The sequence below is a fragment of the Neovison vison genome, chromosome 7 (genome assembly GCF_020171115.1).
Source record: "Neovison vison isolate M4711 chromosome 7, ASM_NN_V1, whole genome shotgun sequence".
NCBI classification, from domain to species: Eukaryota; Metazoa; Chordata; class Mammalia; order Carnivora; family Mustelidae; genus Neogale; species Neogale vison.
This window is the reverse complement of record NC_058097.1, coordinates 57810128-57826566: the sequence shown is the minus strand read 5'-3', so window position 1 is coordinate 57826566 and position 16439 is coordinate 57810128. Positions and strand designations below refer to the sequence as shown.

Below are 16439 nucleotides of genomic sequence, written 5' to 3'. Positions count from 1 at the left end.
TATAACAAAGTCCCATTTGTTGACCGCCCATAATTTGTTGAGGTTTTTTCCCCTAAAGATAATCGTGGACAACTTAATCTGCAAGAGATTAGTCCAGACTTCTACACCTCATCGGTACCAGAAGGCGCCAGCAGACATGCTGGTCCACGTGGGAGGAATTGCAGACTCATCTCTGGACCGTGCTGTGTCTCATACCTGGACACAACTGCCGGAGCTTTGGGCGGGACATTACCTTGGGGATCCAAAAGTGGGAACATCAGCTCCAGAGGAAGAAAGGGACTCAGCACAGAGGGTCCTTCCTGAACCATCTCCAGCTGTGTCACCCTCCTGCAGGTGCTTCCCTGTCCCCGCACCACACGTGCCCTCCCACCCAGCATCCTCGACCCCCTGCATTCCCACATGAACTCACCTGACCTGGGGATGCTCTTCCTTCTGGTAGGAGCCCTGTTCCTGTCCTTCCAGCACAGAGGAAGGCCAGCACTGATCCCAGTCCTCTGGGTAAGGTCTCGCTTAACCTGGCTCCCAGTCCCTTTAGGCCAGGCAGCTGCCAGAAGTGGCCCTACTGTCCCTTCAGTCTCCCCCAGTCAGCTGTTTTTTGAGGAGTCGACTCCTACCAAGAGAGAAGGGAATAAATCACTTGGAGGGAATCACCTGCGCAGGAAAACCTTCCAGTGTACTGGGTGGGATCAGAGAAAGCGACTCCGAACTGAGAGGGTGGACACAAGCTTGTCGCTCCAAGGTGAGACCAGCTGGGTCTTCAGTCACCAGTCGGGGTGTTCGGAGACGTGCCTCCCCTCTGGCCCTTAGGGGTTAACGTCTCCTGCCTGTGAGGCTGCTGCAGACCTCCAGCCAGCTCCCAGCCCCCACAGCTGTTGTCAGCCCAGTGTGTGGTCTCCTGCCTGCACATGCCAAAATTAGTTTTCCCCCAAACACCCACTTCGTCCTTCAGCACCTTCTCTGGGCACATCCTGCTCCCAGAGTGGCAGAATTTATACTTTGGAAGTCGGCAAGCAGCACAAAGCAGGGATGCATTTTTCTATTTCTGAATGCCTAGACTTTGCACAGCCTTCCCATAACAGTAGGAATGCACCCTGGACTTAAACGTGGTAAGGTGTTTGGGGCCATGACCTTGGGCAGGACACAAAGGATCTGAGGGGAAAAATGAGGAAATAGCCTTCCCGGATGACTAAGAATCCATGGAGAACTTTCTCACCGTGTGCAAATGAAGAAAATTCCAACGTATATCTTCATTGTTATGCATGTCATATTTGTAAAGGAAAAGGTAGTAGTCATAACTCCTAGGAAAGGAAAAAGCACTGACGAAAACAGAAATTGTACCAAAAAAACCACACACGTGGTAAAGAAACACATGAAACGAGGCTGAAAGGCAGAAATTCCCAGGAAATGCAATTACAACATAGCAATGCACACATATTTTAAGTGCTGACAATGGGTGGCTCAATGGGTTAAAGCCTCTGCCTTTGGCTCAGGTCGTGATTCCAGGGTCCTGGGATCAAGCCCAGCATCAGGCTCTATGCTCAGCGGGGAGCCTGCTTCCCCCTCTCTGCCTGCCTCTCTGCCTACTTGTGATCTGTCTGCCAAATAAATAAATCTTGAAAAAAAAGAAAAAGAAGTGCTGACAAGGATGCCTGGGTGGCTCAGTCATTAAATGTCTGCCTTTCGCGCAGGTCATGATCCTAGGGTCCTGGGATGGAGGGGGGCATTGGCTCCCTGCTGTGTGGGAAGCCTTATTCTTCCTCACCCACTCCCCCTGCTTGTGCTCCCTCTCACTGTCTCTGAAATAAGTTAAATCCTTTAAGAAAAAAAAAAAAAAAAAAAAAAAAAGACTGCTAGTATACAGTAAGGAGTGCCAGGAAAAAATTCTGGAAGTCTCATCCATACCTGAAGGGAATGCAACAGTGAACACATCAGACCCCATTTTGACCTTTTCAGGACAATGTTCACAGTCACCTGTGACTAACCGCTGTGCTTTGAGGTTTTTTCCTAGTTTTAAGTTGTTTTTTTCCTTTTTAAAGATTCTATTTCTTTGAGAGAGATAGATCACAAGTAGGGAGAGCAGCAGGCGGAGAGCCCAATGTGGTCTCAATCCCAGGACCTTGAGATCATGACCTGAGCCAAAGGCAGAGGATCAACCTACTGAGCCACCCAGCTGCCCCTGTCAGTCTTTCAGTTTTAGCACAAGTGAAATGAAACCTCTATCCATATAAGGAATTATAATGAAAATACAGAGTGATTCCTTTGCAAAGAGTAAATACTAGAAATACCCCAGATGCGCCAAACAGATGAAGACACCAAGAGTGGTATACATCCAGGAAAGAAAACAGTACTGTTGAATGAAAGGGACATACATTCAGGACGCCTGGGTGGCTCGGTCATTAAATGCCTTCAGCTCAGGTGGAGATCCCAAGTCCTGGGATGGAGCCCTGTATCAGGCTCCCTGCTCAGCAGGAGGCCTGCTTCACTCTCTCTCACTCCCCCTCCTTGTGTTTCCCCTTCCTCTGTCAAATAAAATCTTTAAAAAAAAAAAAAAAAAAAAAAAGCTGGGAAGTCGACCTAGGGGACAAATGGTTTATTCAAGGACTTTGGAAGATACTAGGCAAGAAAAGGTCTCTGCACCACCTCCTCCAGTAAGATCTGCGTTCTTAACCCTAAAGGCTGGGAGTATCTGGGAGACTACCTGAGAGGAGGGTTGTTCAGAACAAGTGTCTGCTAGTCCTTTAGGATTCCAACAAGTATGCTGGCTCGGAGAGGTCACAAAAGCTACATCCCTGGAGGATAAACTGTCCCTTGTCTTTATCTTCTTTCCTCCTGCACCTTGACATGTAAGCACCAGAGTGCAAATCAGAATTCATAGGTTATTTTACCACGATCTCTTCCACAGGCTTTGCGTCTGAATGTGACGAATTTATGAACACTGATCCCGGCCAGCCAGGCACATCATCTGGAGATACCCTTTTGGAAGACATACACCCCATCAGGGGCCTGAGGTGTTCTCTGAGGTACCTAACTGCCCAATCATCTAGATTACCAATTACAGTCCCCCTGCCCCCGTGGGGGTTCCAAGTGGAAACTGCACAAGGCTCCTGTTAAGGATGTGGGTAGAGATTCCACTCAACAGTGTCCCGCAGCCTGGGCTATCAGTTGTGGACAAGCAAAATATTCTTGTTTCCACAAGCACTGGAGAAGGTCTCAAGTGCTCCCTCTTCATGGTGACCTCTGGGCATACACAGCTTCCTGGCACCCAGACCACAAAACCCAGACGTGGATCTGAGGAGGCTGTACTAGCTAGAACTGATGTAACACACCACCACTCTGGGTGACCAGACAAGAGAAATTTATTTCACCCCAATCTGGAGTCTCGAAATTGAACATAAGATGTCAGCTGGGTTAGTTTCTTCTGAGGCCTCTCTCCTTGGCTTGCAGATGGGGATTCCGTGTCCGCCCATGGTCATCCCTGGGTGCCGGATTCCTCATCTCCTCTTCTCACGGCGTCAGCCATACCACATGAGTCCATCCTAATAACCCACTTCAACCTCATGATGTCTTTAAAGATGCTCTAACTATCCTCACCTTGTGAGGTATTGGGGGTCATACTGCAAAATACGGATTTGGGTATACAATTCAGCTCATCACAAAGGTCTTGGGTTATAATGCAAATTAACACACAGGCTGGAGTATGTACATATGTATATGCACTTCAGTATTACTGATACATTTGCAATGTTCCTCTCAGAGACACAGCAAGAATGGGATGGAATGTGATCTGCTCATTCCTTCATGTGGGAGAGCTCGATGCTGCTTTCAAACCACCCCTTCGAGTGCACACAATGTCTAAGATCAAAGGTAATTAAACAAACATGGCACTTACTGATACATTAATCAGAGCAACACAGGGCACACAATTCCTGTGTGATGACCTGGAAGCTGCAAATAGTCATCAAAGCATCAGGAGACCAGCAACACCCCTGTGGGACTGAGCCTTCCTGTGCGAGTCACCACCCAGAACTCACAACGCCCACTGTGGATCAACAATGGTCACATCCATGCCCTAACTGGAACGGAACGAGGGGTTCCAGGTACCCAGAATTTGGATGACCAGTCGAGAATGCGAACAGCTCGACATCATTAACCATGTTAGGGTGCTGACATACGCACACTACTGGGAACTGCCAGGTGCCAGAAACTGCCAGTGACTGCCATCTTGGAACGGAACAAGTGGTTTCAGGTACCTAGAATAAGGATGAGCAGGCAGGAAAGCGGACAGCTCGGCATCATTAACCATGGTGGGGTGGTGATGACACTACTGGGAACTGCCAGTGACTTCCATCTTGCAGTGACTTCACACACATCCGAAAGCACTATGCAGGTTCCAAATTTTTCTGAAAAAGGCTGGTTCTTTTTTATTTTTTTTTAAGATTTTATTTATTTATTTGACAGAGAGAAATCACAAGTAGACGGAGAGGCAGGCAGAGAAATAGAGAGGGAAGCAGGCTCCCCGCTGAGCAGAGAGCCCGATGCGGGACTCAATCCCAGGACCCTGAGATCATGACCTGAGCCGAAGGCAGCGGCTTAACCCACTGATCCACCCATGCGCCCCAAAAGGCTGGTTCTTATGGGAAATCACTGCACTGGGGACATTCAGGGAAACCATGGTTAATTCAGGTGTTGTCTACCTCAGAGGTTGTCCTCCAGCCTAAACGCCACTACACAAGAAGTATCACCACCTTTGCTGTTTTAGATCCTTCCTGCAGTGCGAAGGCTGTAATGATGTCTCAAAGCATGATGACTTATAGAGATTTCCCACATTCATGGCACTCTAAGGCCTTTCTCTTGAGTGAACTAGCTTGTGACAATGGAGGGCAGTACTTGTAATAAAAGATTTCTCACATTCATTGCACTGATAAGGACTTTCTCCAGTGTGAAGTCTCTGGTGACGGTGGAGGGTAGAATTATCAGCAAATGATTTCCAACATTCATTACACACGTAAGGCCTGTCTCCAGTGTGAATTCTGTTGTCAGAACGGAGGGAAAAAACAGTACAGAATGATTTCCCACATTCATTGCCCTCATATGGCTTTTCTCCAGTGTGAAGTGTCAGGTGGGAATGGAGGGCAGATCTAGTAAAAAAGGATTTCCCACATTCATTACACTTAATAGGCCGTTCACCTGTGTGATGCATTTTGTGTTTACTGAGGGTACTTTCTTGGACAAAGGATTTGCTGCAGTCAGGGCATTTATAAGGTCTCTCTCCACTGTGAACTCTCTGGTGATCCTGGAGCTGTTTACTAGTGATGAAAGATTTCCCACATTCACTGCACTTTATCAGGTCTCTGTCCAGTATGAAGTATCTGGTGAGTACGGAGCGAAGAATTTGCAGCAAAGGATTTCCCACATTCATGGCACTTGTAAGGCTTTTCTCCAGAGTGAGTTCTCTGGTGACGTCGGAGGGCACTAAAAATCATAAAACATTTGCAACATTCGCTACACTTGTAACGCCTTTCCCCAGTGTGAATTTTCTGGTGATAATAGAGAGCAGAATGAGAGGTGAATGATTTCCCACATTCACGGCACTCATAAGGTCTTTCTCCAGTGTGACGTCTGCAGTGATTACGAAAGCCAAAAAGAGTAGTACAACATTTCCCACATTCAATACACTGATAAGGTTTCTGTCCAGCATGAGTTTTCTGGTGAAAACGGAAGGAACATTTAGCAGTAAAAGATTTCCCACATAAATAACACTTATAAGTCTGTTCACCAGGATGAAGCTTGATGTGATAATAGACGGAACTTTTTTGACGAAAGTATTTCCCACATTCAGTGCATTCATAAGGCCTTTCTCCAGTGTGAACCGTCTGATGACGACAGAGGGCAGAATTCCTAGCAAAGGATTTCCCACATTCACTGCACTTATAAGGCTTTTCTCCAGTGTGAACCCACTGGTGACAAGAGACTTGAAATTTACTTGTAAAAGATTTGCCACATTCATGGCACGTATAAGGCTTTTCTCCAGTGTGAACCCACTGGTGACAAGAGACTTGAAATTTACTTGTAAAAGATTTGCCACATTGATGGCACGTATAGGGCTTTTCTCCAGTGTGAACACTATGGTGATGACGGAGGCCACCGGTGCTCATAAAGGATTTGCCACATTTGCTACACTCGTAAGGCCTTTCTCCACTGTGAACTCTTTGGTGAGAACGGAAGGAAGTAATATGAACAAAACATTTCCCACATTCATTGCATTTATAAGGCCTTTCTCCAGTGTGAAGTCTCTGGTGAGAACGGAGAGATGAAGTACTGGTAACAGATTTCCCACAATCACTGCACTCATACTGTCTTTTCCCTGTGTGAGATCGCTGATGATAACGGAGGGCAGACATAGACGGAAAAGATTTTGCACATATGCGACACTTATAAAACCTATCTCCAGACTGAACCCTATGAGTATTCAACACTGAGCTACCGCTGACAGATTTCACACACCCGCTACAAACATAATTTTTCCCTCCACTGGGCAATTTCTGGACATTACGGGGCACAGATTTACCACCGAAAGATTTCCCACATTTGCTGCACGTGTACTGCCTGGATCCACCCTGAGTCTTCCCATGTTCGTTCAGGGTTGGTCGTTCCCCAAGGGATTTTCCACATGGACCAAACTCATGATGTCGTGCTCCAGTATGGTATCTCTGGTGTATGGCAAATAAGGACTTGTACCTGAAAGTTTTCCCACATTCACTGCACACAAAGCACTGTCCTCCAAGGTGGACACCCTGGTCACGTGTAACTGTGTGTTTGGGACCAAAGGCATTCTCGCATCCTCCCCAAGCACCATGACTGCTTCCGCGCTGTAACGTTGCCTTGCACTGGGGGATCATGTGTGCTTTCTCCCCAGTATGAGTGGCCTCTTGCCCCAGATGCCCCGAGCCAGAGAGCAAGTCCTTCTCAACCTCTCCACAGCTAAAGGGCTTTCCCGAACTACCGGATCCCGAGCTCTTGACAGCAGAGGCCCTGTCCACACGGCTTCTGAATGGTTTTGCTCCCAAGGGCTCCTCCTGCTGCTGCTGCTGCTGCTGCTCCAACTTCACACTGAAAGAAAATCGTTTCCCGCAGGCCCCACACCCCAACCGTTTCTGGCTGTTTTCTTTGCCCTGGAGCTCAGCCAAGTGGAAAATGTCTCTCAAGACGGGACCACACATCTCACAGGGGTGGGTCTTCCGGGAAGACAGAGCAGCCCTGGGCGTCCAGGTCCGTGAAACGCCTACAGAAGCGCTCTGTGCAAAGGGGGCCTCCTCATCCTCTGCTCCACAGCAGCAACCTGGAAGCAGAGAAACGTTGGTGAAACACGTGCTGGCTGTAGCGCGGGGTGAGCCCATCACACACGCACCCGACTCACCTAAGCAGGATGTACAGCATGCTTTTCCAGACAAAGGAGACAGAATTCATTTGAAAGACAGGTCGCTGTGCACGACTGGGCACAACCAGTCAGAGTACTGGGGAGAGCACACTAGAAGGACAGAAAACTAGGGTATGACACAAAGAAGACAGCCAGAGCCTACAGCTTATTCTTTGCCCAAAGGTTTGTGTAGGTCCATTTCTGCTGCTGAGATTTGGCTGAGTAGAAACTACAGGAATATCCCACCCCAAGAAATTTACTTGTGGTCAAGGACAGTTGAGGGCATGTGAATATGTCATGGTAAAACTTTCAGGGGTGAATGCTGAACCACATGGAAATAGCAGTGAGAGATACGGGTGCCATGTGGAGGCCCGAGAAGCATTAATTAACCCTATACTGGACACCATGGAAGTACCAAAGGGTAGAATTCCGAAGTCCACAAACTGTCAATAGTAAGGAAGGAAAGACAGAAATGGGGTGTGGCCATCTGCGTAGACACCGCAGTCAGGTTGAAGAAATTGAAGAAACTCAGTATGATCTGAACACGGTGCTGGTATCACACTTCTCCCAGCTGCCATCCACCAGAACCAGGTTCCCTATGAGCCCACCTGCTCATGCCTGGAGCACGTCCATGCTGTGACACACAACGGACTCTTCCCTGGAAGCCTTCCTGAGCAACCAAAGGGTACCAGAAGCACACTAATACTGTAGGAAAACGGGCCAAGGGGACCGCCAGCACTGTCTTAGAGCTACCCAGGACACAACAAAGAAAAACATCCTATGCGACTGATGGCAGCAGGAAGGCGGGAAAGCAGAAATCATCCCTCACCTCAACAAAAAATCAGTTCGACAGCTGTCTATGAGTGGCCTTAGCCTGAGTGCCCAAGAGCCCATTAACACTGACTAGAACACAGCAGACCATCAAAGGGGGCACAAGCACACAGAAAGACGGCTGGAGACTGTGTTAACACAGACATGTGCGACGTGTGAGAAATTAGGCCTGGGCTGGCTCCATCCGGCGCAGGGTGGGTGTGACTGCGGTCCCTGATCACACAGCCTCCAGCTTCCTGCTCCACAGGGGACACTGGAACACTGGCCAGTGAGTTAACCCATGTCTGAAGTCAAAGCAATTTGAGAAAGAGGATCAAGCTGAAGGCAGCACACTTGTGGTTTCAAACTATACTACAAAGTCATTGTTTTCACAACACTAGGACACGGGCATCCAAACAGACCAGTGGAACGGAATGAAGAGCCCATAAGTAAAGCAACACCTCTACAGACGACTGATCTTTTTTTTTTTTTTTTAAGATTTTATTTATTTATTTGACAGACAGAAATCACAAGTAGGCAGAGAAGCAGGCAGAGAGATATGAGGAAGCAGGCTCCCTGCTGAGCAGAGAGCCCGATGCTGGGCTCAATCCCAGGACCCTGGGATCATGACCTGAGCCAAAGGCAGAGGCTTTAACCAACTGAGCCACCCAGGCGCCCCAGACGACTAATCTTTGACAATGAGGCCAAGAATCAACCCTGGGGAGAATAACCTCTTTCATACTGCTGTGGTATCTGACTGTTCAAATGAAAACACAAGGATCCTGGGTCTCCTGCTTGCAGCACTCAAGGAAATGAACTTCAAATTGATTAAGGACCTACACATAGGATCTCAAACCCTAAAATTCCTAGGAAAAAAACATAGGGAAAAGCCTCTGTAACCTTATTCCTGACAATGCTTTTTTGAGTGGAAAAAAACATAGGGAAAAAGCCTCTGTAACCTTATTCCTGACAATGCTTTTTTGAGTGGGACATCTGAAGCACACACAACGAAAGCAAGCACTCACAAACACCACTACACCAAATTGAAAAGTGCAACTTTTCAGGTGCACCAGAGCCAATGAAACACACCAGAGAGTGAAAAGGATGTACAAGTGACTAACATGTGCTCACAATCACCAATCATCAGGGAAACGAAAACCAAAACCACAAGATATCACCTCCTACCTCTTACAATAGCTATTACCAAAAAAGACAAGAGGAAACACCCTGGTCAGGATGTGCAGAAAAAGGAACACTGGAATACCGCTGCTGGGAATGTATACAGGGAAGTCTGTATGGAAAATATAAGGGACACCCAACAAAAATTGAAAATACAACTACCACACAGTCAACCACTGCCATTTCTCGGTATGTATTCCAAGGACACAGAATTCGTATCTCCACAACCTACCCGAACAGGAACATCCACTGCAGTACTATTCACAAAGCCAACGTATGGAAACATTACTGTGTGTCAGTGTTTATACTGACAAATCGGGGGCAACCGCCCAGCTCAGTCCATAGAGTACACAACTCTTGATCTCAGGTGGTGAGTTCAAGCCCCATAGCCGGCATGGAGTATATCTTAAAAAAAAAAAAAAAGAATAAAAAAATAAATTGTTTCTAGATAGAGAAATGAATAACGTGACAAAAAAACATTTAGTACACGCATGTGCAGGAACAGTCAGCCATAAAACTGCAGGCAACCCTGCCACTTGCCACAAACAGATGAATCCGAAAAAAAAAACCACACTAAGTCAAATAAGCCACACAGCAAAACACAAACCCTGTATGTGGATACAGGATACAAACCCACTTATGTGGATTTTTTTTTTTTTAAGATTATTTATTTATTTATTTGACAGACAGAGATCACAAGTAGGCAGAGTAGGCAGAGAGAGAGAGAGAGGAGGACGCAGGCTTCCCGCCTCGCAGAGAGCCCGATGCCGGGCTCAACCCCAGGACCCCGGATTCATGACCTGAGCTGAAGACAGAGGCTTTAGCCCACTGAGCCACCCAGGGTGCCCCTATGTGGATATTTATTAAGAAAAGAAAAAAGTCAAACTCAAAGAAACAGAAAGGAGAATGCCACAAGCTAAGGACTGAGGGAAATGGGGAGATGTTGGTAAGGATACAACTAACATTCACAAGATAACTTCTGAGGCTCTATCATACAGCACATTGACTACAGTTGCCAATATTCTATGGAACACTTGAAATTTGCTATTCGGGTAGATAGTAAGCTTCAGAACCAACAACAACAGAAAATGTAATTGGGTCAAGCGATCCTGGACTGATCAGGTTCATTTTGTTAGTAATTTCATAATGTAAGGGCACCTCGATGTCTGGGTCTAGAGATCAAGGCCTGCCTCAGGATCCCTGCTCAGCATAGTCACCACGAGTTTCTCTCTGTCTGTCTGCCCCTCCCCCTGGCTCTCCCTCTATTCTCTCTCTCTCTCACACACATAACACACACTCTCTCTCTAATAAATAAATAAATAATTAAAAATTCATAATGTATATCAAACCATTATGTAATATAATTTCAATAATACAATTTTTTAAAGATTTTATTTATTTATTTGAGAGAGATTTATTGAGAGAGATCACAAGCAGGCAGAGAGGCAGGCAGAGAGAGAGGAGGAAGCAGGCTCCCTGCTGAGCAGAGAGCCCGATGCGGGGCTCAATCCCAGGACTCCGAGTTCATGACCTGAGCCGAAGGCAGCGGCTTAACCCGCTGAGCCACCCAGGCGCCCCTCAATAATACAATTTTATTTGTCAGTCATATCTCACAAGGATGAATGGAGGGTAGCAGGTAAAAAAGCGATAGAACACCACAAAAAGAACCATACAGGGCAGTCTTGAGAAGTAACCCATGGTACACATAAGCAGTAAACATGCCCATGCCTCCAGGCACAGGCAGGCAAGAGGAAATGTCACCCCAAGGAAGGGTTCAAAACCCAGGCCACAGAAATGGCACCGATCTGAACACAGAGACCAAGCCAGGGAGAGGGCAAGCAAGGTGCATTCCATCAGCCTCAATGCAGGACCACTGACCTGCGATCTTAGCCGATCAGGGCTCAGCACAGCGGGTACTGGGGCTGCGGGCAGACAGAAGGGCACACCAATAACTCAGGGCCAGCAACAAAAGCAACTGCCCAGAAAGCCGGGGAAGCACGCAGTGAACACAGTCCACACCAGAGAAGCACAAACTCTCCCCTGGAGAATGGAAAAGGGGAGTCCGCAGGATACAGAGTCCAGGGCAGGTCAAGGGGATGCTTAGGGCCTTACCCAGTGACGATACAAGTGCAAAGTTCTCCAGCATCACATGGTGGTACAGCCGTCTCTGAGCCTCATCAAGAAGTCTCCACTCCTTCCAGGAGAAGTACACGGCCACGTCCTCAAAGGTCACACCACACTACCATGAAAGGAAAACATGGAACCCTGAGCATTCTCTGAGAACCCACCAGCGTTGCAACCCACACACCCACCACCCCAGTCTCTCCTGCCAGCCCAGCTCCCCTCCTCAGATAAACACCAGGTCCTGGTGCCTCTAACGCTGCTCTCCTCTCACCTTCCCACCAATCACTGTTCAGTGCTCAGCGATAACACACAGGGGTCACATGGAAGCAATCTAAGCTCCGGGTTTGGCCTGCAAGTCCCATCCCTGCCAGGATATTCCCATGGAGTCTCCCAGGTCATGCCTTCAAGACAGCCAATTATAGACCCTGCTCTGCCGGGAAGTCTTCAATACCAGGACCCTGAGGCCCTTAGCTCACACTTCCTCTCCAGGTCTACATGATTCTGTAGACTGTACCTCTCTCATGTCTTCAGACCCCAGAGATGAAAAAGCTCACACCTTCCAAAGGATTCTCCCTTGACTCACACTTGTCCTTGTCACTTGACAACCACTTCATACATCACTTGATGTGTGACAAACTCAAACAGGTTCCACTACCACACCAATACGCCCATGTATCCCTACTGAGGGAAAGCCTCAAATGCTGCTGAGAGGCCTCCTCACCTGCCTCTAATCCTCCCTGCAGCACGACACTCATAACAACTGTCAACCTAGGATCCTCCTACACCGTCATCTACTTCTCTGCTGCCCATGCTGGCCCTCGACAATCTGAAGGTACCACTTTCCACTGAACCTTTGTGAAGTCTCCAGTGGTCTCCCTGCCCAGCACAGTGCATCACAAATGACCACATTTGCCCCAAACCTTTTCTTTTCTTGTTTTAAAGATTTTATTTATTTATTTGACAGAGAGAGATGACAAGCAGGCAGAGAGGCAGGCAGAGAGAGAGGAGGAAGCAGGCTCCCCGCTGAGCAGAGAGCCTGATGTGGGGCTCGATCCCAGGACCCTGAGATCATGACCTGAGCCGAAGGCAGTGGCTTAGCCCACTGAGCCACCCAGGCGCTGCCTGCCCCAAACCTTTTCTAACAGCAAGTCTTTGAAACACCTCAAGGACCATAAAAACATCCCAAATTGCTGTTGAAGCCCCACAACACTGAATAAAGAGCATCCCCGACTATCAAATGCTCCTGTACAAGAGGTGCTGTATGTCTCCATGGGTTAAGGGCTGATTTCTGCTCTTCGCTGAGGTCTTGATCAGGGTCCTGAGTTCAGCCCCCATGTTGGACCCTATACCCGGCATGGAGACTACTGGGGAAAACAAACAAACAAACTCCTAGGTGTCCTAGCTGTATCTCTTGTTTGATCATTCCATGGAAGGCTTGCCCATGTATCTGCCACATCATTCTTTCTCCTTCACCACCTGTGTTGGCCATGCCCAGCAAACCCAACCAGGAGTTGAAGAGAAACACTCTGAAGCACAGTTTACCAGGACCCTGCGACCTACGGATAGCATTGTCTGGGTACTCTGCATTCCCTTCCTAAATGTGATCCAAATCTCCACCCTACACAATACCTATCATTCTTCCAACTGTCCATCCTAATGGTCTTTCTCGCCCCAATGTCCCAAGATTTCCCATCCAGCTGCCCACCTTTTGCCATCACTCACACTTCTCTGAAACATCAGAGATTGTAAACAATGTGAAAACAACTTAGGTATCCCCAAGGACAATCAACTCACTGGTAACTTCCATCTGGATGATGGCAGCCTTCATACCTTTGCCTACCCTAGCCATGTGAAAATAATGGGAAAACTCACCAACATGGGGTCAGAGGCTGCAACTGGGACACCCTCAGACACGACTACCGTGATGAACTGCAGACGCAAGAGGAGGGACAGACTCGACCCTATACTACCACAGTACTTCACTACCCCAGAGCCCCAAAAAAGACAGGCTTTCTATCACCCCACCCAACTTCAGCCAATGCCAAGCCACTGTTCTTGGGACTCCCAGTTTACTTCAATGCACTGGGTGTTCATAACAGCCTTCAAAACTCTTCCCTTTTCCCCTTAAAAAAATCCTATCTAGGGCGCCTGGGTGGCTCAGTGGGTTAAGCCGCTGCCTTCGGCTCAGGTCATGATCTCAGGGTCCTGGGATCAAGTCCCGAATCGGGCTCTCTGCTCAGCAGGAAGCCTGCTTCCCTCTCTCTCTCTCTGCCTGCCTCTCCATCTACTTGTGATTTCTCTCTGTCAAATAAATAAATAAAATCTTTAAAAAAAAAAAAAATCCTATCTCTTGGGGCGCCTGGGTGGCTCAGTGGGTTAAAGCCTCTGCCTTGGGCTCAGGTCATGATCCCAGGGTCCTGGGATCGAGCCCCGCATCAGGCTCTCTGCTCAGCAGGGAGCCTGCTTCCTCCTCTCCCTCTGCCTGCTTCTCTGCCTACTTCTGATCTGTCTCTCAAATAAATAAATAAAATCTTAAAAAAAAAAAAATCCTATCTCTCCTTTGTACTCCTGACTATCCTACTGTTTTGCCGAAGCTTGTTTGTTCTGAACTGCAATTTCTTTCTTTTACCCACCATTTTCGTGGGTAAAATAACTGCCAGTTTTTGTTTTCATTTTTACGGTTCACTGGAGTTTTCCCAGACCCCTCCCTTTCTCTGTGTGTCACCTGCAACACCCACAATTTGGTTTGGCTCTTCTTAAAAAAGTACTATAATTTGGGTCGCCTGGAAGGCTCAGTGTTAGCCTCTGCCTTTGGCTCAGTTCATGATCTCAGGTCCTGGGATGGAGCCCTGTGGCGGCAGGGAGCCTACTTCCCCCTCTCTCTGTCTGCCTCTCTTCCTACTTCTCATCAAATAAGTAAATAACATCTTTTTTTTTTTTTTTTTGTAATGACCACAATTCAACCAATTCTCCAACATCCACGGTGGTCATTCTACTCCATCAACAATAACACTGAAGGGTCTCGGTGACGCTGTCCCTTGAAGGCCCCACTCTCGACTTTGGCTCAGGTCAGGATCAGAGGATGCTGGGGCAGTTGTCTCCACTCTCAGAAGGGAGTCGGCAGGGATTCTATCTCTCCCTCTCTTCCGAGCCCTCAACGTGCGCGTGTTTTATGTCAAATAAATATCTTTTTTTTTTTTAAGATTTTATTTATTTATTTATTTGACAGAGAGAAATCACAAGTAGATGGAGAGGCAGGCAGAGAGAGAGAGGAAGGGAAGCAGGCTCCCCGCGGAGCAGAGAGCCCGATGCGGGACTCGATCCCAGGACCCTGAGATCACGACCTGAGCTGAAGGCAGCGGCCTAACCCACTGAGCCACCCAGGTGTCCCTCAAATAAATATCTTTAAGAAAATCAGTATCATCCGGGGCGCCTGGGTGGCTCAGTGGGTTAAGCCGCTGCCTTCGGCTCAGGTCATGATCTCAGGGTCCTGGGATCGAATCCCACATCGGGCTCTCTGCTCAGCAGGGAGCCTGCTTCCTCCTCTCTCTCTCTCTGCCTGCCTCTCTGCCTACTTGTGGTCTCTCTCTCTCTCTGTCAAATAAAAAAAAAAAAAAAAAACTTTAAAAAAATAAAAAAAAAAAAAAAGAAAATCAGTATCATCCACTCTGCAATTGCCTCCTGCTGCGCGCTCTGCCTGCGCGCTCACCCCCGGCGGCGGCGCTTCTCCGCGGCCCGAGAAAGCCCCCCTGACACCCGGGTTAGACTACCTCCCCTCACCGCCAGCAGACACGCCCTCGGCAGGCAGAGACCGCGCCGGCCTCACCCGCCGCGCCGCACCCTGCTCCTGACAGAACCAATGCAGCCGCGCGGTCCCCCGTTGGTGGCGCGGGCCCCCTGCAGCCCCCGCCCCCGCGGCCCGTCAGCCCGGAGCCCGCGCCCACACGCAGCCTGCCGGCGCTCCCACACGGGCCCCCGCCCACCGGCGCCTCCTTGTCCCGGACACCAGGGCCTGGGCCGCAGGGCCGCGAACAGGCGCCCCGCGCTCGGGCCTTCGGGGTCTGCGTGGGGGGCGGCGGGGAGGGCCCGGGGGACGAGCGTTTACCTCAGCCGAGTCCCTGGGCGCGGCTGCCGCCATTGGGCCGGAGGGGAGCGGACACCTGGGCTCAACTGTGTGCGGCGAGGACGGCGCCTCCCTCAGTCTTTCAGATCAGTCACACAAACACGCGACCCTCCACAGCAGCCTACGAATAAGCAGGTCCAACAGGCAGCAAAAACACCTACAGGTCTAGTAGCCTGAAGTTCCCCACCCCCAGCGGATGCGCATTCGTAGAATTGCCTTGTCCTGTTCCCTCATTGGCTCCTCGGTCTGTCCCCGTGGGCGGAGCTTTTTCTGGGTGGTGTGCGTCCTAAAGTTCTGGCTGTTGCCCTCAGGCGACCTTGAACCCTGGAATGTGTGTGCTTTGTTTACGTGGCTTCCTGACTGTTGGAGAAAAGAGCTGCTCGCACTCAGAGGAACCGCCCTTGCGACTTTAAAGGCAGAGAAGATCCCTCATTTCAGACTCCGTGACTCTCAGCTTCCAAAGTAGAAAAGTGCTATTTTAGATGCTCCTAATCCTTTTACTGAAATAGTCTATCCTTTCTGTACGACAGTTCAGAAATAAAGAGACCTTACATAGCTGCAAAGATGTTCCTGCTCCTCCAATGTTTGCATCCTGAAGTATTAGAGTCAGTTTCCTATGTTTCAGTAGGATTGGCTGGGAACTGTAGATTAGTTCCGGTTAAACAGCCAGATATTCAAGCCATCACACTGTAAAGGTCTGTTGGCTTTGTTCAGTGATTTGTGGATTGGGCAGCATCCCATCTAGCAAGGAGAGGGCAGCTCTTAAGTGCTATAGAAAGGGAAAGT

At 48.7% G+C, this 16439-nt stretch overlaps 1 protein-coding gene across 3 annotated transcripts; it reads right to left on the bottom strand.

Moving 5' to 3' along the window:
* Positions 1-4556: 4556 nt before the first annotated feature.
* LOC122912091 (zinc finger protein 814-like) lies at positions 4557-15824 on the bottom strand. 3 transcript variants are annotated; one of them, XM_044257427.1, is made up of 3 exons: positions 15636-15824; positions 11519-11645; positions 4557-7339 (listed from the first exon to the last, which is right to left on the bottom strand). In XM_044257427.1, exons 1-3 carry the CDS (start codon positions 15666-15668, stop codon positions 5331-5333), a joined length of 2169 nt encoding a protein of 722 aa, XP_044113362.1. In that variant the 5' UTR covers positions 15669-15824; the 3' UTR covers positions 4557-5330. The 3 variants fall into 3 exon arrangements, with proteins under 3 accessions (XP_044113362.1, XP_044113363.1, XP_044113364.1); XM_044257428.1 differs by lacking the exon at positions 15636-15824 and adding an exon at positions 9639-9811 and having other exon boundaries at positions 11519-11542; XM_044257429.1 differs by lacking the exons at positions 11519-11645; positions 15636-15824 and adding an exon at positions 7418-7843.
* Between the last annotated feature and the right edge of the window lie 615 nt (positions 15825-16439).

Coding starts and splice junctions, on each gene's coding strand:
- LOC122912091 (XM_044257427.1), bottom strand. CDS start 15,668: ATGGCGGCAGCCGCGCCCAGGGACTCGGCTGAG. Junction 11,646..15,635: donor CGCCCAGGGACTCGGCTGAG/GTAAACGCTCGT, acceptor CTTTCATGGTAG/TGTGGTGTGACCTTTGAGGA. Junction 7,340..11,518: donor TGCACTTGTATCGTCACTGG/GTAAGGCCCTAA, acceptor CTCTGCTTCCAG/GTTGCTGCTGTGGAGCAGAG.